Source organism: Leucopleurus acutus (genome assembly GCF_964270905.1).
Source record: "Leucopleurus acutus genome assembly, chromosome: 8".
In the NCBI taxonomy this organism is placed as follows: Eukaryota; Metazoa; Chordata; class Mammalia; order Artiodactyla; family Delphinidae; genus Leucopleurus; species Leucopleurus acutus.
Genome location: NC_139151.1, coordinates 9624866 through 9647151, shown reverse-complemented (window position 1 = coordinate 9647151; position 22286 = coordinate 9624866). Strand labels below are relative to the sequence as shown.

General features: G+C 41.4%; 1 protein-coding gene across 1 annotated transcript in view; it reads left to right on the top strand.

Annotated features, from left to right (window-relative positions):
• CCDC15 (coiled-coil domain containing 15) overlaps positions 1-2509 on the top strand; it is a 61495-nt gene extending 58986 nt beyond the window's left edge. Inside the window, exons 15-16 of the mRNA XM_082845453.1 lie at positions 29-177; positions 1397-2509. Coding sequence (XP_082701579.1) covers positions 29-177; positions 1397-1518 — 271 coding nt within the window. The 3' untranslated portion in view covers positions 1519-2509. The remainder of the gene's footprint in view (positions 1-28; positions 178-1396) is intronic.
• The last annotated feature ends 19777 nt before the right edge of the window (positions 2510-22286 follow it).

Sequence of the window (22286 nt, the reverse complement as noted above, 5' to 3'; positions counted from 1 at the left end):
TTTGCCTGGTCATACTGTATTTTTATAGATATGTAGAAGCTTTAAGAGCCCAGATCCAGGAGAAAATGCAGCTGTATAATATTACTTTACCTGCACTATGCTGCTGTGGTCCTGATTTTTGGGATGCTCATCCTGATACCTGTGCCAACAATTGTATTTTCTATAAAAACCACAAAGGTAAGTCTCTTAAAGGAATGGTTGGGGCCTGGTGGCAGTTAAGAAAACAACAACAGTAAAAGTAGTGATTGTAGTAATTTAGCATTTATTGACTAAGGGCTTACTATATATCAGACTATTCTACCCCCTTTGCAAAACAACTCTGAGGCAATAAAAATAATTATAGTGAGTTATATTTCTCTTTGAGATCTGTTATCTTCTTGTCTCCATTTATGCTGGGGAAATATTTCTAGCTCACTCCACAGTAGTGAGGCTAGGGTTTCAGGTCCTCCTGTAAATGAAGAATATTAGAGCTTGCCTCTTACGGCCATCTAAGTTAGGCCTTATCTAACATAGACTTATTATTTATCTTCACATATATATATATTATTTATAATGTGTAGATATCCACATTAGACTTTCAGTTCTGCTAAGGATCACTGAGGGAAATGAGGACCAATATAAACTCTACCTTTATCAGGGATCCCAGCTAGAGAAGATGAGTCATTCCTGCTGTGACTAGTATTTCTGTTTCCTGTCCATTATTAAATATATTGATTTACATACTGTAGAGATTATATAGGCTTCATACACACACTGAAAGTACTGCAAGTATTTGTATTCCTGTTGCCCTGTGATAAGAGTTCCTTATCAGTCCTGTGAGTTATATTTTAAAAACACAAATCTGATCATGCCATTCCCCTATCATCAAACCCGTAGGACTTACCATTACAGTACAAAATACATGTCATACTTGGCATATTTTCTCTCTGGCTCCGGGCAACACTCCAGCCTTATCGAACTTGCTACTGCCAGGACATGCCACATTTTTTTATACCTTTGCACCCCACACACTCATTTCTTTGCCTAGAATGCCTTCTTTCCTTTATTTTTATTAATCTTTCAAGACCATCTTAAATGTTACCACTTCTGGAAATCTTTTCCATCCTCTCCTAGTTTTTCTTTCATTCCAAACTTCATTCTGTGATGACATTTTGTATATGCCTCTGGTCTGGAAATATTACACTGCAATTTAATTTTTGTGTCCATCCTCTCCCTTATCTTTTTTGTAATCACAGAGTACTTGGCATGTGGTAAGTACTCAATAAATATTTATTCAGTGAATGGGTTAAAGTTAATTCCTATGAGACTGGGCAGAGAAACAGTACTAATAGAAAAAGGTTGGGAGAATTGTTTAGAATCTGACTTCATTCACCACTGTTCAAATCTTTATTTGCAGCATATACCCGGGCACTATATTCAGTCATCAATTCCTGTGATATCCCTGAAGGGAACTCAACTCTTCGAGTCGCCATTCATAATTTTGCTTCTGCACACAGACGGACTTTGAAAAATCTGTAATAAGAATCTGAAATCAACTTAGTATTTCAACCTTCACTTAAAGTCAACCCTGAGAGATTATTTACAAAAAGCTGTTAAAGTTTATAAGATGTGTAATCTGAAAAGAAAGACTGTTCCACATAATAACAGCTATCACTATAATTAGATCATGACCATTGTTTCACTCTGTGCTTGGCACCAAGGTTGAAAGTTGGCTTCCAAACTTGTCTCTTTGCTGTAAACCACATGGACCACGTTGCTTTAAAAATGATCAGTCAGACTGGCAAGGTTTCTCTCACTTTGCTCCGCTCTGATCAGAAGAGATTATTAGAAATCTTTGAGATTATCTCATTTATTGTCTTTCTATATCTGTACTTTGAGTCTTGACAAAATTGAAAATGTCTGGATGAAGCAAAAGAGAAGATGATGAAATGAGTTTCTGAGCCTCAGTGGCCATCTGTTTTGCTGTTAACTTTTCTAGTTGTATATAACAATTAGAGATGAGAACAATCTGAATTTGATGTATGTTTTCTTTTCTCAAAAATTTTTCTCTCCTGTTTTTTAATTTATTCCCTCTTTCCCCATTTGGTGACAATGGACATAGGACTTATTAATTTTTTTTTTTTTTTTTTTTTTTGCGGTACGCGGGCCTCTCACTGTTGTGGCCTCTCCCCATGCGGAACACAGGCTCCGGACGCGCAGGCTCAGCGGCCATGTCTCACGGGCCCAGCCGCTCCGTGGCATGTGGGATCTTCCCGGACCGGGGCACGAACCCGCGTCCCCTGCGTCGGCAGGCGGACTCTCAACCACTGCGCCACCAGGGAAGCCCAGGACTTCTTAATTTTATAATTTTTATTGCAAAAAAGAGAAAGGCAAATAAACTCTGTCTTTTGGGCATCTTTTATGTGAAATAATTGTGAGTGACATTTCAAAAAGTGAATCTGAAGTCAAAGTGAATAAAGTTCTACCTTATTTCCCTATCTTTAAAAAAATCTGGTGAATGCCATACCTACAGAGCAGATGAAATAAAAATTGCTATAGTTAGTATGAATTTGTTATTTCTTCACAGTGTTTCTTGACACAAAATATGAAAAGGTTTAATATTGTGAATTAAAGATAGGTACTGACATTTTCTTTTTCCTATGTCTTCTAATGGTCAGTGTTAAAAAAGCACTTAGGTTATGTCTCAAAAAACACCTAAATATCTAGCCAGGTCATTGCAAATAAGAGTCAGAATTACCCATGTGACAAGATTGACTGGTTATTTAACCAGATTAATTATTCAGTTCAGTCAAAATCCTTATGTAACTATATCCTTGATTTAGCCTTTCTGAGTTGTATTTTTTAACAGCTTCATTGAGATATAATTCATAGACCATTTGTTTCACCCACTTGAAATGTACAATTCAGTGGTTTTTAGTATATTCTAGGGTTGTACAACCGTCACCACTAACAAATTTTAGAACACTTTTGTCACTCTAAAGAGATGCCCCTGTGATCCAGCAAACCAAAATAATTGAAAGCAGGACCTTCAACAGATATCTGCACACCCATGTTCATAATGGCATTATTCACAATAGCCAAGAGGTGGAAGCAACCTGAGTTTCCAACAGCAGATGAATGAATAACCAAAATGTGGTATATACGTACAGTGGAATACTATGCAGCCCTAAAAAGGAAAGAAATCCTGTCACGTACTATAGCATGGATTAGCCTTAAGGACATGATGGTAAGTGAAGTAAGCCAGAAACAAAAAGACAAATACTGTGTGATTCCACTCATATGAGGAACCTAGAGTAGTCAAATTCATGGAGACAAAGTGGAGTGATGGTTACCAGGGTCTGGGAGGAGGGGGAAATGGGAAGTTGATTAATGAGTAGAGTTTCAGTTTTGCAAGATGAAAAAGTTCTAGAGGTCTGTTTCACAACAATGTGCATATACTTAACACTACTAAACAGTATACTTAAAAATGGTTACAATGGTAAATTTTAGATTATGTGTGAGTTTTTTTTTTTTACCACAATTAAACTTTTTTTTTTTTTTTTTTTGCAGTACGGGGGCCTCTCACTGTTGTGGTCTCTCCCGTTGCAGAGCACAGGCTCCGGACGCGCAGGCTCAGCAGCCATGGCTCACGGGCCCAGCCGCTCCACGGCATATGGGATCCTCCCGGACCGGGGCACGAACCCGTGTGCCCTGCATCGGCAGGTGGACTCTCAACCACTGCACCACCAGGGAAGTCCTAAACTTTTTTTAAAATATAGAAAAGAAAAATCCCATACCCATTAGCAGTTGTTTCCCACTCCCCTGGCAATCACCAGCCCACTTTCTATCTCTACAGATTTGTCTATTTTGGACTTTTCATATGAATGGAATCATATAATATATAGTCTTTTGTGACTGGAGTCTTTAATTTAGTATAATGTTTTTCAGATTTGTGCATGTTGTAGTGTGTATCAGTACTTCATTGCTTTTATTGCTGAATAATATTCTACTCTATGGATGTACTGCATTTTATTTACCCATTTATCAATTGATGAACATTTGGGCTGTTTCTCCTAATTAGTTATTATGAATAAGGCTGCTATGAACATTTGTTTACAAGTTTTTCTGTGGACATACGTTTTCATTTCTCTTGGGTATATACCTAGGAGGGGATTTGCTGGGTCATATGGTAGCTGTACGTTGAACATTTTGAGGAACTGAAAACTGTTTTACAGAGTGGCTGCACCATTTTACATTCCCACCAGCTGTGTATAAGGGTTCAGATGTCTTCACATCCTCCATCCCTTGTCCTTATCTGTCTCTTTAATTATGGTCATCCTACTGGGTATGAAGTGGTATCTTGTGGATTTGATTTGCATTTTCCTGATGGCTAATGATGTTGAGCATCTTTTCATGTGCTTATTAGCCCCTGGTATATCCTATTTGGAGAGCTGTCTTTTAAGATCCTTTGCCATTTTGTAATTGTGTTATTTATCTTTTGATTATTGAGTTATGAGAGTTGTTAATATATTCTCCATAAGGTCCATTATTAGACTTATGATTTGCAAATATTTCCTGTTGTTCTGGAGATTGTCTTTTCACTTTCTTGATGGTTTACTTTGCAGGACAAAAGTTTTTAATTTTGAGGAAGTCCAATTCATCTACTTTTTCTTTTGTTGCTTTAGCCATTACCTAATCCAAGGTCATAAAGATTTACTCCTGTGTGTTGTTCTAAGAGTTTTATAGTTTTAGCTCTTACACCAAGGTCTATGATCTATTTTGAGTTAATATTTGTATATAGCGTTAGATAGGGGTCTAACCTCATTCTTTTGCATGAGGATATCTAGTTGTCCCAGCGTCATTTGTTCTAAAACTATTATTTACCCCACTGAATTGATGTGACACTGTTGTTACAAATCAATGGACCATTGGGACTTCCCTGGTGGTCCAGTGGTAAAGAATCCGGCTTCCAATGCAGGGGACACAGGTTTGATCCCTTGTCGGGGAACTAAGATCCCACATGCCTCAGGGCAGCTAAGCCCGCAAACCTCAACTACTGAGCTCACACCCTTCAACTAGAGAGCCCGCGTGCCACAAACTACAGAGCCCACTTGCTCTGGAGCCCGCATACCACAACTAGAGAGAGAAAAACTGCACGCCACAACTAGAGAGAAGCCCTCACGCCGCAACAAAAGATCCCACATGCCACAACAAAGATCCTGTGTGCCGCAACTAAGACCCGATGCAGCCAAAAAAAAAAAAAAAATCGTTGGACCATTAATGTTAGGGTTTATTTCTGAACTCTCAGTTCTATTCCATTAATCTATATGTTTATCCTTAAACCAGTACATTCTGTCTTGATTATTGTGGTTTTGTAGTAAGTTATGAAATCGAGAGGCATGAGTTCTCCAACTTTGTTCTTCTTTTTCAAGATTGTTTTGCTATACTGAGTCCCTTGCATTTTTTATACAAATTTTAAGATCACCTTCCTGCAAAAAAGCTAGCTGAGATTTTGATAAGGATTGTGTTGAATCTATAGGTCAATTTGGGAGCTATTGCCATCTGATCCATGAACATGGGATGTCTTTCCACTCATTTAAGTCTTTAATTTCTTTCAACAGTGTTTTGTAATTTTCAGAGCATAAAATGTGTACTTTTTTGTTAAATTTATTCCAAAGTATTTTATTCTTTTTGATGCTATTTTAAATGGATTATCTCCTTAATTTTATTTTCAGATTGTTCATCACAAGTGTATAGAAATACAATTGATTTTTGTATATCAATCCTGTATCTTGTAACCTTCCTGAGTTAATTTTTTATGCCTAATAGTTTTTTAGGGCATTCCTTAGGATTTTTCATCTATAAGATTTTCTCATTTGGAAATAGAGACAGTTTTACTTCTTTTCCAATCTAGATGCCTTTGATTTCTTTTTCTTGCCTAATTGCCCTGGATAGAACATCCAGTACAATGTTGAATAGGAATGATGACATCTGTGTCCTGTTCCTAATCTTAGGGGGAAAGCATTTAGTCTTTCACTATTATGTGGGATGTTAGCTGTGCATTTTTCTTGGATAGGCTTTATTAGTTTAAGGAAGTTCCCTTCTGTTACTAGTTTGTTGAGTGTTTTTATCATGAAAAGTTGTTGGGTTTTGTCAAATGCTTTTTTTGCCTCTATTCAGATTATCATGTATTTTTGTCATTTTTTCTATTAATAAGATGTATTATATTAATTGATTTTCAGATGTTAAAGTTTTTCACTCCTAGGATAAGTTGTATTGGTTTTTATTTGTTTCTTTGGTCTCGTCCAACATGTTTTGATTGTTTTTTTGTTTTTTCTGCTTGTTTTGTTCTACTTTTTTAGTTTGGTTATCTGATATAGGTGAATCGACTTGTCTGACATCAAGTTAATGGTAGAATGGTGATGGGATTAGGTCTTACACAGGACCAGGGAAATTTCAAGTCTTCTTCCTCTAGGTTAAGTCTATGAATATAAATCTCACCTGAGAAGGAGTATGCTTTTGTATTGTAGTTTGGTTATGTGTAGACAGTATCTAAAGGTTTATTTTTGTGGGGTTAGAGAATACTGGGATAACTAGCAGCTACCAAGGAGGAAGCCTGGGTCTCATGACCCTTAGTGATGATAGGGCAATGAATCCTGTTTGAATTGGATGAATGTGCTTTGGAAAGGAGCCTGGACTCTAAGACTTTGCCTGAATTTACACGTTTCTGAAGTCATGGTTGGGAGGACAAATTCTACAAGTTTTCTAAATTAGCAGGGACTAATAAGGAAGAAGAGGCCTGAAGATAAGATTGAGCCTAAATGAGATAGATTTTGATTTCAGGGCAGGGCGGTGAGGGACAGGATTAAAATTGGGCCCACTATTTCAAATAAGGTAGGTGACAGACATTTCAAGTGAAAAACGATTGATTAAGAATGAACACTTTCCTAGATAACTGTTTCTTTTTTTTACTCTCTTCAAAGTTCCTGTAGGTTTTCCCTCACACTTACTCTCAGTTGGTGACGATGCTTTCTGTATCACTGAAAAAACAAGCAGTCAAAGGGAACTTCCCTGAGCTCCCACCGTCATATCTACCTACCTACCTGTGTGTGTTAATTCCTGTTAATATGGATGAGCTGTTTGCTCTCCTGTCTTAGGCCTACTCTGACTACTGGCTGGATCCTGTTCCCTTCTACCTACTAAAGGACATTGCCTCTGCATTTCTTCCCCTTCTCTTCTGCATCATAATTTTTCCTTGACTACTAGAGTGTTCCTATCAGTATATAAACTTGCTGTAATTTCTCCCATCTTGAAAACTAACCAAGAAAAAAAGAAAGGAGAGAGAGAAAGAAAAAGAAAGCCACCTGCTGCCTTTCTTTACCCCACATTCTCCTTCATGTACCACCAACCTTCTCTGCTTCTCTTTATAAAACTCCTTGCGTGTCTATACTTCCTGTTCCCGTTCTTATCATGTTCACTCTTGAATACATTCTAGTAAGACTATTTGCCTTTACCTCTCCAATGAAAGTGCTCTTTTCAAAGTCATCAATGTCATCCACATTGCTAAATCCAATGGTCATTCTCAGACTTTATCTGGACCTGTCATCAGAATTAAACACAATTGATCACTCTGTTTTTTGAGGTACCTTACACATGGCTCCCACAACCCCAAAGCTTTTGAGAGTGTCCCAGGGCTCAGTCCCTGGACTTCTTTTGTATCTACACTTGCTCTTTTGGTGATCTGTTTTAGTCTTGTGGCTCGAACTATTACCTATATACTGATAACTCCCACATTTATATATCTGGTGCAGACCTCTCCCTGAAAATGCAAACTTTTAACCCTAACTGCCTACTTGACATTTCCACATCATTGGTTTCCCTCAATTTGCTCTTCCTATAGTCTCGCCTATATCAGTTAATAGTAATTCCATTTGTCTCGTTACTGAGGCCAAGAACCTTGAAGAAATCATTGACTTTCCTCTTTCTCTCTCTTTCATCTTTCATCACTTCATCAGCAAATCATGACAACTCTACCTGCAAAATATATTTCCAGTTCACATTACTTCTACTGCAAGATGCCTGGTCCAAACCACCATCATCTCTCTCATAGATTATTTTAAGAGTTCCTAAATAATCTCTTCTTGCACCTGTGTACTTTCTCAATACAGCAGCCAAATTTAACACATCTAAAACCAAACCTTCTGATTTCCACCCTCTGCACACACACACATTCTCTCTCTCACACACACATACACACATCCCAAACTACAAAAACATCTGTTTCTTCCTGCAGTCTTCTCCATTCGCAGCAAATGGCAACACCATCCTTCTAGTTGTTCTGGCCAAAAAAGCATGGAGGCAACCTTCACTCTTGTCTTTCTTATACAGCCCACATCCAATCCTTGTTGGCTCTACCTTGAAGATATATTTAAAATACAGCTATTTTTTCCATGTCTGCTCTACTACAACCCTGTTCTAAGTCACCATCATGTCTCACCCGAGTTATTGCAGTAGCCTCCTGGTTGGTTCTGTTTCTCTATTTGCCCACTATAGACGGTTCTTAGCACCACCTAAGTTCTTAGCACTTAGGACCACTTAGCAGTCCTTTCAAAAAAGTGAGATCATGTCACTCCTCTGCTCAAAGTCTCCTTTGGCTATTCATTTCATTCAGAAAAAGCCGGAGTCCTTACAGTGTCATACAAGGCCCTGTAAAATCTGGTCCCAGTTACTTCTGAGACTTTATCTCCCACTACTTTCCTCCTTGCTTGTTCTGCTGGACCTTGTTGACCTTGTATTTCGATGGATGTTCCAGGGACTCTTCTTTTTCATTAGCTCTCTGCCTGCAGACACTTGTCCCTCAGATAATGTTTGGCTCACTTTATTACCTCCGTCAAGCCTTCATTCAAGTGTATCAGAATTAAGAGGACCTTCCCTGACCACGCTGTTTTAAAACATGACCCTCCTACCCACCCCTATGCTTAGGTGCTCTGTCTCCCCTTCCCCTGCATTATTTTTCTTCATGATACTTACAGCTGTATGGCATACTATATATTTTACTTAATGTTTTATTTTCTTTCCCCGCTAGATTGTATACTCCATGAGCACAGGGATTTTTGTCTGTTTTTGTTCAGTGCTCTATCTGACATGTAACAAGCTCTCAGAAAATACTTGTTAAATAGATATGCAGATTTGAATTTTTAAAATTCCAAATGCTTCTACATGATTAGTAGTTTTACCTAATGTTTTCTATCTTTAAAGGTCCTTAGACATCACCTTACTTTGTTTTTCATTCTTTAACTGTGACTGTGATTTGAGACAATTTCTCTGGGCTACAGTTTTCTCTTTCTGTAAAGAGAGTTATACTAAGGGACCTTCAATCTCCCCTGTGGCTCTAATGGTCTATGAATGTATTAATTATGTTTTACACCTTTGACCTCACCAGTTTTCCATTTCATTCGCTCTTCATGCTGAGTTGTGGACTCGTGGTACATTTTACTTGTAGATGTTGCGGTAGTGTCAGACCCGTTCATCCTCTTCAACTCTGATTCCAACCCTGATCTTGTCAGAGTAGATGCGAGTTCAGTAGGTCACAACGGAATAGGAGAGCAGGGCAGGAGGATATAGGAAAGTATGGGCGTGTGTCCAGCAAGAGGGCCACGATCCCAGAAGAGCTCAGCTGTTCTATTCCCCAGAGGCAACTTTATCAACTTACAGAATTCATGCCGAAAGACGGAATATACATGTGATAGAGGCAATTCCAGGATTACGGTAGTGGCGGAGAATATTCATGTACTAGTTTTTGTGCAGTAACAATCACAAAGCTGGCACGTGATGTATTTTCCTAGGCAGTTCTACCTAAAACGGCTTGCTCTAATGAACTCTGTGGCTTCTCCCTGGCATTGTTCCAGTGTATTACTGGTAACTGTCCAATATTACTTACCCTTATCTTTTAGCCCTTTTATGATGGGCAGGAATGAGATTGTCAGTAACTTTATTGACTACCCACTGGGTGCAGAGGCTAGAAACTGCTGCTTTCACATCTTCCAACAATTTAAGATCTGATAGGTAGCAGGTATTACTCTTCTGTTTGCTTACTTAGATGCTGGTTTTGGAAGCAAACTATTCCTTTAATTTCACTTTAAGTGTAGTGAGCATAGTTTGCTTTGTGTCCCATCTTGGGCATTTTTCCATGCTTCTCCGAAAAGAAGACTTGGCAGTTTGAATATATTATAGAGAGAGATAAAAGCAGATGTTCTCCTGGCATGCTAGGCCCCTTCCACTGAGCAAAAGACTTTGAATATGCTGACTTTGGTTTTTAAAGGTCTCTTAAGGTAGAAATGAATGGTCCATGTCTGGTCTTGCTCCCAGTATTACTGACCACTATTAGAGGGGTGTGCCAAAGAGAAGTCAAATCAATTCCTTTCGATTAAGACAGTTTGGTGTTGTACTTACTGCACGAGTCATCATCCCTTCCAGGCCCCAAGATGAGATCACCCTTGGTAAACATTTTACTCAATTCTTGTCTTAGGTTCCTCCCCCTGCCTCAAAACACCTACGGAAATCATTATACGGAATCCACTGTGTATAATAAATTAACTTCTCTCCGGTTCACTTGAAACCAAGTGCCCCTAAAACCGAGTTCCCCTGCCGAGTTTGTGATTAACCTCTTTATCTAAAACTTGATTTCCTTTCTGGTCCTGCCCCTGGTCCCCTCACACTTGAGGAGTATCAAAGAAAAGAGGGGATTGAAAGTAAGCAGCACCCTGTGGGGTCCTGCCGGGTACAAAAGTCCCTCTGTGTCCCCCATTTCTCGTTTGCAGAAAAAGGCTTTAGTCTCCTAAGGCTTCCCTGAGTTCCAATGAGCAGACTCAAGAAGTTGCTAATTAGGGAAGTGAGGGAAGGCAGGAACCAAGGAAAAGCAGTCAAGAAACAATAGTTAAGCAACAAAACGGAGTCCGAGTTCCTCCTTGTGGATACACGTTACAACCTGACACATGTTTTTGAGTTGTTCTACAGGAGCTAAGACTGCCCTCCCACCCGTGGGGACTAGATGCTGAACACGAGCACGTAGACCCCAGACTGGTTGGAACCAGAAGGTTGATGATAAAGATTCCTGAAACATCACCCTTTTACCTTACACACCAATCAGAAGAAAGCCCATGAGCTGATCACTCACCCTGCAACCTCCACCCCTGATGTTGCCTTGAAAACCCTTCCCTGAAAGCCATCAGGGAATTCAGGTCTTTTGAGCACGAGCCACGCCGTACTCCTTGCTTTGCACCCTACAAATAAACGCTGGAATTTCCTTCATCACAACCCAGTGTTAGTAAATTGGCTCTGCTGCACGGCGGGCAAGTAAGACCCAAGTTCAATTCAGTTACACACTTAGAACGGCACTAACTATGTACCATCCTTGGGAGAATTGAGAAAATAGCCTCTCAAATCATTTTCTGTGTTTTCTAGTTTAGATGAAAACAATACGTAAAGAGAAAAGCCATGAGGATTCCATTTATAGGAAATAGGGAGAGAGAGGGAAACAAATTATACCATGAGAAAGCAGAAATCCAGAGGATAGGTCATTCTGTAGGAAAACAAAACTTCCTTCAACAAGTTAATGGCTTGAATTTTAAAAATGGGGAGGTGGCTCTAGATTTAGACAGATTTAAAGAGATTACAAACCTCAAATATAATGTATGGACCTTGTTTGGATCCTGATATGAAAAATTAAAAAAGCAGTCCGAAAAATGTGTGTTTGAAGCAATTTTGAACAGAGTCTGAGCTGTTCATTGTGTTAGGTATAACAATGGCATTATAGTTATATAAGAAAATATCTATACAGGGATGGATACTGAAGTACACAGGGATGAAATAAAATTATGTTTGAGATTTACTTTAAAATAATTCAACAAAATGAGACAAGAGAGGTAGATGAAGTAAGTGTAGCGAAAGTTTAATAATAGTGAATCTCAGTGACAGGTATATTGGGGTTTCATTATGCTATTCACTCTGCTTTTGTGTATGTTTGAATTTTTTTTAAGCAATTTACTTAAAAAAAAAAACACCTTGGGCCTGAAATAAACTTGTTAGTTTATTTCATTATGAATGTCCTTCCCTTCCTTTCTCCTTCCCTTCCCCCTCTCCCAATAATAGGAGGTTTAGGTAGGAAAGTAATATCCCTTAGCTGTGGGACTTCTGACATGATAGTTATTATCAGGTGGTGATTAGAACCTAGAGGCTGCAGCATTCTGTGGTCTTTCTATAAGAAAGACTGGGCACCTAGTCTCCTGGTTTTATTATCTGGTGAATACCAGGCATATAAAATTTGAGAAGTTCAGGGGTGAAAGACCATGGAAAACAGGGTAGAAATTACAAAAAACCAAAATGGTAATTTAGTAAAAGAAGCTTTGAAATCTTGGGGTGAATATTTATGTGGTTTAAGTTAGGGATGGGAAAAGTCATTTAGATTTCTATCTTCCCTCTGAATAGAATCTTCTAGAGATTGAAACATTCTTTTTTGCTGTCAAAGCTCTTTCTTGCTCTGTCTTCAAAGGCCCTACCGCTGTGGGATAGTTTGTGCAGTGGTTAAGGTCACAGTCACAGGTTAAATTCTGATTGTACCACATATCAGCTGTGTGAGCTTAAGCAAGTTACTTGAATTCTCTGTCTCAGTTTCTTTTTCTTTTCTTTTTTTTTAACATCTTTACTGGAGTATAATTGCTTTACAATGCTGTGTTAGTTTGTGCCTCAGTTTCATCATCTGCAAAATGGGAATAATAATAGTACCTACTTCATAGAGTTGTTGTGAGAATTCGATGAGATAGTTCAGACATTTCATTTGACCTTTCGTATTAATGCCTAAGAGAAAAGGTTTTCTAAGTCCCTAGGTCATGATGACATTTACATTTGCTCTGCATTTGGGTATTTGATTTTGTTCATTGTTCCATCCTACTCTGAGCCTTCTTACCACTAAAGCCAGATTTTTTTTTTTTAAGGTGGAGAATCAAGGAAAGAGACTTTGCCTAGTTGCCAAATGGATGGGTGTGTTGTTTAAATTGTAGATTAGCACGTCTCCTTTATTGCTCATCCAGAGGGTGAAATGATGCCTATCTTCAAGTCTTTCCTGGCTTAAAACTGTAGGTACCCTCACCGGACAGGTTCAGCTACAGGAGGAACATGTCTTACCCTGTTTTCCCAGGGGGACTCTGTGTTTTCTCTAAGGAGTTCAAAGCAATTGCTACAGAGCTGAGCAACACATCTTTTCCTGTCACTATTGGGACTTTATATCCTACGCATGAAACCTGACTGACTGTCATACAGCTCGGTCTTTTAGGGTTCAGCCTCAGGAGCCTTTTTCCACATAAGGTAACTCCTTGTTCTTCCCTTACAAGTGACTTGGCTCAGGGATGGTAGATGAGGGCCTTTCTCCCTGTGACCCCTGCTCTGTAAAAAACAAACAACAAAAACAAACAACAACAAAAACCAAAAACCCGGAAACAGAGCTGGGAGTGGGAGGGGGAACCACATAGACACAAGGCAAGAAACAGGCTGGGGGCTTCCTTGGTGGCGCAGTGGTTGAGAGTCCGCCTGCCGATGCAGGGCACACAGGTTCGCGCCCCGGTCCGGGAGAATCCCACGTGCCGCGGAGCGGCTGGGCCCGTGAGCCATGGCCCCTGAGCCTCCGCGTCTGGAGCCTGTGCTGCGCAATGGGAGAGGCCACAACAGTGAGAAGCCCGCGTACCGGAAAAAAAAAAAAAAAAAAAAAAAGAAACAGGCTGAGACTGAAATTAACAATGGAGGATCAAGGGAAAAGAGAGTTTGAAGTAGAACGCGATTGGAGCTTGAGCCAACACAATCGGAAGTTTGGCTAGGCATGGGTTTCTGAAAACTGTGGAGGTGTTTGTTATTAGTCTAGGAGACTAATATAGTGTAAGTGGCTTATACTGTAGTGTCTGTAGTAAGTCAGTCTACAGTAAGTATAGACTTACACACAGTGGCTTACGCTGGAAAATCCATTCATGAAGGAATGTCATCAGGCACAGATAAACAGTGATAGCTGGAGACTTAGTTAATGCTCTACTAAATATGTGTTTTCTTTGTATTACATTTTCTGAACTCCATACCTACCTCTTCCTCTTCACCACTGGCAAAATGGAAATGTTTGGATTAATAGCCATTAATGAAACTTAATTTGACTCCAGGAGTAAGATGCAATTAAATCCATACAACCCTGCACCTGGCCTGCCAGGCGGCACAGGGTAGGGAATTCGTCTAGGCTGTGGTATAGTTCTATCTGACATAGAGGAAATAGGCTGTGATGCTCATTTCAAGACACCCTGCTTTGAATTGATGAGCCAGTTATCCCAGTTTCATCATACCTCGTGCTTCTGTGCTTGCCAGGAGTCCTTCATCAGCTAGCGTTGGGACTGTAAGCCTTGCCAGGTCAGATATACAGGGAGATTCCCTGGGACTGGTTCCAAACTGGGTATTGCTCCTGTGTGAATATCACAGGACTGAGTCTGGCCTCTTCTTGGGACTGTAGGGTGCTGGGTGCAGGCTAATAACATTTGGGTCAGGAGAGCCCCTTAGGATTAATAGGCCTTTTGTTTGCCTGAAATTGTCCTTCCAGTTCTCAGTCTTAAAATTTTACTCACCCTTAAGGCAAAGGATTACTGCCACCGGCTCTATGGAAACCTATCTGATTTTTCTCAATCAGAAGGAATTCTTCCTCCTGCCCAGCCATAGTATCCTACTTGTATGCAGTACATAGTTTTCTGCCTTACATGGTAATTGTTTATATACATTAAAAGACAATTTTCAGAAAAAAGTAAACTCATGACTTTCATACAGATATTAAAATGAACATGTTGATATTAAAGTGAGCATGTGTTAGACTTAAACCCCTAAGGAAAATAAGCAGCTGTTATAACTGGTTCCAAGAAAAGGCAAAAGAAAAAAAAATACTCATATTTATATGAATAAAGGAACGTTGTGAAAGTTCAAATGGAGACAAAACTGATTTTCTTCTATAGTTATTTAAAATTTGCAGAATTGTAAATTAGATCAACTATCGGCTAAAATCAGATAACCCGGAGGGGAGTCCTCTAGCCAATGTGTAATTTTCCACCGAAGCATAAAATGTTTTCTACAGCTTCCTTTGTTTTGATCCAAAATAGTCTCCAAGAAAGGCTATTCTTGATCACAACCTAAGGCTGGTCTCATTAGATTGGGTCTAATTATTCATATAGGTGCAGCAAGAGTGTTAATTTAGGATCCAGGTCTTCTTAAGTTTGCTTTACTGGAAGCTTTTATAAAGAATTTCAGATTTGATTTTTTAAATATTTGTTAATTAACCAGACCGAATGTTTATTCATAGTTCATCTGTTTTCAACCTGATTGTATTTGTTAATTTTGAGGCTTGTGTGTGTATGTCTTAAACCTCCTACCGTGCAATAAATAGACGAGGAATTTATAAGACTTGAAGGACTTGACAAAGTCACACAAGGAGTTTGAAAGAAACTGATGAATTTTCTGTTTTGCTTTTTTTTCCCCTAGAGAGGCCTGGGCATATGCCCCTCTCTCTGGCTGAAACTCTGTCATTATAAACTGGAAAGAACCTGTACAAATTCATGAGTAGGGGTGGGGGGGAAAGGTTTAGAAATAGGGCTCAGTCAATAGAAATTACTAGAAGCATACGGTGAGCATTTAGATGATCTTGAATTCAGAAGAAGGGAAGACTTGGATCTAAGATAGGTTTAGGTCTCTCTCCCAGGAATTTCAGTCTCGAGCTCAGTTCCTGCATCTTGCAGCCTGCCTGTCCTTCACATATTTTACAAGGAATGCCAACAGCACACTAAGCCAGGGATCTGAGACCAGTGCAAAAGAGTTTTGTGGAGAAATTATAGGGTGAAGGTATTGTTGGGCCAAAGGAGATATAAGAGAGTTTTTCCAGATCTGGGGCCTGCCTTTGCTGCCATGGACACCGAAGGGTAGCAAGAACATCTCCAGTTTATATAGTGTGGCACTAGTTTGTTTATCCAGAACTTCTTTAATCTGACTAGTAAACTTCTCCCTATAAAAGACCTTCCCATTCTTGTCTGAGAAAAGCATCACAGTTCTTTGAAGTCACATGCTTCTCATTTCTAAATCCACTTTCCAATTTTCCTTTGTCCAACCTGTTCTCCCTGTTTCATTCCTCTTGCTTTACAATGGTGCAGTAAAACTGTGCTCCCAACTGTAGATACAAGAGAGCAGCAGTGAAAGGCAGGGAGGCATGTCCACAGTCACCCCAGGGGCTGAGAAGGAATCTGATCTTATGGAGTGGCCCTGGGGAGAGCTGGTATCTTATCTTTCCGCCACCACCATTATGTGATTCAGAACATGCCTGTTTTCTTCTATAAGCTTAAATTTTCTTGTCTTTGGAATGGGGAGGAGTATTATCTCCTAGCCATAAAGTGGTACAGAAGAAGGTGTTAGATAAAAGCAGAGGTGGAATAACTTGGAATCAAGGGAATAATGCTGAAACCTGTACTCATGAAGGCAAGTTAGATGTTAACTTGAATTAGCATGGACAGCTGACCTTGCCACTCCACAGCATATTCTGAAAAGAAAAGATTTATATTAAAAGGTAAATTTGTACCATCCCCTGTTTCTAGAATTAGCAAACTGAGAACTACTAGGAAGAACTAAAAAGTTGACAAAGAGCTCCTTTTTTTTTTCCACCTTTTACAAAACTTTTTTAAAAACAATGATGTATATACAGGAAGTTGCAAAAATAATTCAGGGAGGAAACTTTACCCAGTTTCTCCTATAGCTATAATAGGCACAATATCAAAAGCAGAAAGTTGGCATTGGTACAGAATGTATGTATGGCTCTATGTGTACCATTTCCACATGTGTTGATTCATATAAACACCACCATGATCAAGATACAAAACAATTCCATCACCGCAAAGACCTCCCTCATGTTACTCCTCGAAAGTGACACTCGCACCCCTCCCTGTCCCCACATCCCTAACCCCTGGCCACCATTAAGCTCCTTGCCATCTCTATAATTTTGTCATTTCAAGGAAATGGAATCATACAGTACGTGGCCTTTTGAGACAGATTTTTTTTTCACTCAGCACAATGCCATTGAGATCCATCCAAATTGTGTGTAGTAATCATTCTTTTATTTGCTGAGTAGTATTGGGTGTACCATAACTAGTCACCTGTTGAGGGACATTTTTGTTGTTTCTAGGTTTTTGCTATTATAGATGAGGCCACTACAGACATTTGTATACAGGTTTGTATGGAAAGAAATTTTCATTTATGGAAGGCAACTAGTGGGGCTGTATGGTGAATGTATGTTTAGTTTTTTAAGAAAGTGACAGCATGTTGGATCATGTTTTTAATCCTCTCTTCCAGGTGGGTGGTAGAAATTCAGGTTTCCTACTTGGCCTCAGTTGATACCCGTGGGGTGGTGGAGAAGGGCATCTCGCTACAGCTTGGAGAGTGGGAGATCAGGGTCCCTACTGTGCCTCCACTGACACCACCCTGCGTGAGAGGGGGAGGGGCCCTCCTTACTGCTCCCCATATGATCTCTGCTGACACCATGGGGGTGGGGTGGGGGCGTGCTCATCACCACTGGAAGGTGGCGAAAGTCCTGGCTTCCCAGAACTCGGAGTTCCCTGACACCACCCTGATGCCCTGATGGCGGGGCTGGGAGGACGCCTCATTCCAGCCAGGTGCAAATGGAAGTTGAGGCCTCCACTTTGCCTCTGCTGATAGAAGTGGGGCGGGCTGCTGTGCTCTCTGTAGTGTTTGGGTGGAGGGGCTGCCCCTTTCTTGATCCTTTACTTAGCTGGCTAGCTTTTCTTGGTGTTTTTTCCTTTCCTTTTTTGTCTGTGCTGTTGATGTTTCTGGACTGGGTGCTGGCTTCTCCAGAGCCCAGCCAAGGATAAATGAAATAAGAAGCAACCCAGACAAACCACTACTGTGTCTTTCCTCAGATCTCGAGTTTCCTAGCTAATCTTCCTTCTTCTCTCCACTTTCTCAGAATTTTCTTATGTTGCTGTACATATAACGCCCAGGGTTTCAGCACTTAGCAAGAAGAATAGGGAGAAGTGAGTCTATTCCATCTTGATCCAGAATCAGAGGTCGGCAAGGGCTTTTAAATGGCCATTTCTCCTCTAAGAACATAAATGTGATTGTGTCTCCACCCTTCTTGAAAACCTCCTTTTCATAACTCCCAACTGTCCGAAGGACAAAATCCCAACCCCTTAACATTGGCTTTGAAGGCTCTTCGCTATTTCACCACAAGTAAAAACGGTCGTATCTTCAGCAACTCCTCACTGTGCATGTGTGCTCTCCAGCTACACAGAATTTTCTTTGCACCATCCCTTAAATAGACCACGCTTTTTCATGCTCTGCTGTTTTGCACATGCCTGTGTCCATGCGCTCTGTTGGTCCTACCTTTCTCTTCTTCTCTACTTGGCACGCGCCCAGCTGTGCTTCACATCTGCTTCTCACATTACCTACTGTGGAGCATCTCAAGCCTCTTCCAGGGTCATCTGATCCTTTCTCAGGGCCTCCTTAGGAGGATGAACATACCTCTTTAACCTGTTTCTTGTTTGAGTCAACCTGTTCCTCTAGGGCTCTTTGAGGTGGAATTACATCCCTATACATGTCTGTCCCATTCAACTGTGACTCCTTTGAGATTAGGGGCTGTGCCTGTCTCATCCTGCCTGGCACATAGTTGGCACTCCAAAAGTGTTGATTAAATGAATATATTAATGAGTTGTTACTTTCAGATACTAGAGCAACCAAAACTTGTCCTCAGCTTGTGTGAACAGACTACCTGAGTCTGCCTTTTATCGTTACCTTACATTCCTTTTTATTTCTCCCCCTGAACAAAGCAACTTTGGGAGACCATAACAGTTTAACCACTTGCCCAATCTGCTCCTCCCTTCCCAAGGACTGCCTCCTTTCAGGTTGTCCGTATATATACCTGCTGCCACCCCGGTTGACTATTTGAGAGCAGGACTGTCCCCTTGTTTGGCTGATAGTGGTCCCCAAAGCCCATTCTTCAGGCCATTAGGAGCCATCAGTCCAGTCTTGAATAGACTGAAGCCCTTCCTTTTGACCAGTCGTATCAATGCTGGGGCTTTCTTTGCCAAGCCCTTCCGAAAAATTGTCTTTTATTGAGAAACAAAATCTTTTTGGACACATGGGCACCTTGCTTATTTATCTTTTGATTGTGTTGGCTGGAAGAAGTTTAAAAGCAATTCTTCTTAGCAAGAGTTCAGCATCTGATATATTTGAGATAATAATAGCTTCCTTCATTTTTATGACGCTTTACTTAACCCATACATCCATCCTTGTCAAGCGCAAATTACTCCACATGTATTATCATAATGTTTACAATAACTCAGTGAGTGAAGTTATATACACACACACAGACACCCACATACATATACATTCACACACACACACACACACACACAGGATATTAAAGACTTCGCAGGCCAAATCTATCCTGTTACACCCATTGATACTTTTTAAGGACTCTGATCCTTTGGTGCCTATATTTGTTCTCATTTTTAACGGCCATCTGTTTCCATCAGTTGTAGTCAATATCTAATCCTCAAGCTGTATGTTTGCTCCTGCACATATAATAATTGGCCCCACTTACCAAACCTATTTAATATGGCCAGATACTTTTTATATGCATAATTTTAAATTCTTACAGCCACCTTGCAAGATAAATGTTATTATCCACATTTTACAGATGAGAGAACTGAGGTTTGGAGAAGTAGGAGAGCCAGAGCTGGCTCTGCCTCAAAACCCATGTTCTTTTCACTACACTTGGCGTCTCAATCAACAGGCCTAATATGAAATTGAACCTTTAAAAGGTTGAGTAATCCCAATTCCTCCTAATATCTCAACTCCTACCCCACTAATCAAGGGTCTGGGTTTTGACTCTATCACAGAAAAAATCGTGCTATTCTCTGTTCAGTGAGACAGAAGTGGGAGAACGGAGATGTGTTCAAAGAATGATGATCGTGTGTGTGCAGGGAAACGCGAGGGTTCTGCTGCCTAATGGCTTGTCCTCGTGGCACTTGTTCTCACAGACTTGCTCAAGAATTCAGGTCCCTGGGTCCCTTTGAAAAAACCAGGGAGGACACTCGTTGCTATATCTAGAAGGACCTAAACGGATAACTGACTACCCAAAAAAGTCCCATGGATGGTCAATGAAACCTGCTAGCAATAGGAACTGGTATTTGATGGGCAAAAAGGTCATTATCTGCCGGCTCCTGTTTTCCGGTGTCTGATACTAAGGCATAGTAAGCAGTTTTGACCAATTATAGGGCTACCCACAATAAGAACTAAGGCTCTCTTTCTTTAGTGTGTGGTTCAGTCGCTCATCCCTTCCCTCCTTATTGCCTTCAGATACTACTGTCCACACCCTGCCAGGTACGAGGAGGTAGCATGTGAAGGGGGCCAGATAACAGGAAGGTGAGTCGAGGGCAGAGAGCTTGTGTAGCTGAGTGAAAGAAGTATCCTTCTTTGTCACTCCCCCAAGCAGCAGGAAGCAAGGATACTGTCAGGTCACACACAGGAGCAAGTGAGGAACATTGGTAGGACTGTCCCTGCTGCCATCCTGGCCCCTGAATTCACAGGAAGCCACTAGGACAAGGCAAAGACTGTCTCAGGACTGGCCCTGCTCCCAGCCACTCACTGGCACAGCATGAGTAAGAGCCATACCACCATGAGGGCATATTCTTTATGCCTCTCTGAAGGTTCCAGCCACAGACAAGCATGGTCCCCTGAGGGGCACAAACACACCTTCTCCAGAGGGGCATGTAAAATGAGCGCTAATGCGTCTTATGCGTTGGCTTCTCTCTGTCTGGAATGGAAAGATAGACACTCCCCACTGCTGAAGTCTGGATAGCACCCCTGGAGCCCTTGCTGATATCCACGTACTCCTCCCGTGTAGCTTCAAGTGACCTCAGCTGCTTCCCTGGCTCCTCTGTATTCAACTTTCTCCTTCCCTCTAGTCCTTTGGACACAGGCAGCTCTCTTCCTGGTGATATCAGCTCATTATCCCATTTTATTTTCCACCCTTAATCTGCCTTCTTTCAGGCCTAATGTCTTTTGGGTGTTACTGACCCCAGAGCTGTCCATCATACGTTCTGGGACTGCGGATGTCTGCTGGGATTGTCCCAGGCAAACCAGCATGGGTAGTCAGTCTTCTCAGATGGATAATGCCCACCTCCCTGACCTGTAAGAAGGAAATGAATGTACGTCTGGGCACCCTGTGTGGTATGATTAAGGGCTGAGTTAGCTGCTGGTAGCTGTGCTCTTCCTCAGTGTTTCAGCTCCATAACCCAGCACAGCGTCTTCCTTCTGTCCCCTGTCCCCTTTCCTTTGTAGTCGTCTACCTCCCGCCCTCTTCTGTGTGTTGCTGTCTTCATTTCTGCCACGAGACCCCTGCCCCTGACTGCCTGGCGTTACCGGAGGGTTTTACAACTCTGTTTACCTCTTTTTGCCTGATTCCGGGGCTGGCAGCGGCCAAGCCCACTCTCCTGGGTCTGAACCTGTTTGGTGTAGCCGTTACTGCCCTTCTCTGACCTTGCACTTTGGGTCTGGGCACTCCTAGGAGTGAGGGGCAGGGTGGGCTTAGGGCTGAAATCTATTTGCCCAGACAAGTTCCTAGTTCACGTTCTATTAACCATTTTATTCTCCAGGCCAATGCTTCCCTCTATAGTTAGTTCACCCTTGGGTTCATAGACAAAGATCTCACAATCACTGCTTTTTATAGGTGGAAACATACCCTGGAAATCTTCAGGCTAGAGGTCTGCAGAGCACTTTTAAGAGCACGGAACTCTGCCTCAGAGGGGCCCTTCACTGTTGCATGGCTGCGGGCCTTCAGAAGGGAGAGCAGGAGTGGCCGCTGCACAGTCACCGTGGGGAGTAGAGGCGGGGCGGGGGTATCAGTCTATCCGTGGACGAGGTGCGGTAGGGTCTTGTCTGGCTCACTGCGTAATCTGGAATCTGAGTGGGACAGAAAGTCCCTGTTGGGACACCTACGCTCCCAGGGGCCGCTGGCACTCAAATCAGCGTCCTGTGGGACGCTGGCCCTCCAGCCTGCCTCAGTTTCCCGATCTGTGTCTGCGCCACAGCTAATCAGGATAGGAAGGCACTGCAGGAGCAGCTGAGGGCAGACGGGAGGTCACGCAGAGCAGACTGAATCTGGGATCGCAGCTTTCGGTTCCCCGGAGGGAAGTGAGCCGACAAGCGCAGGCCGAAGGAGAGGCCCCAGAGGCTCG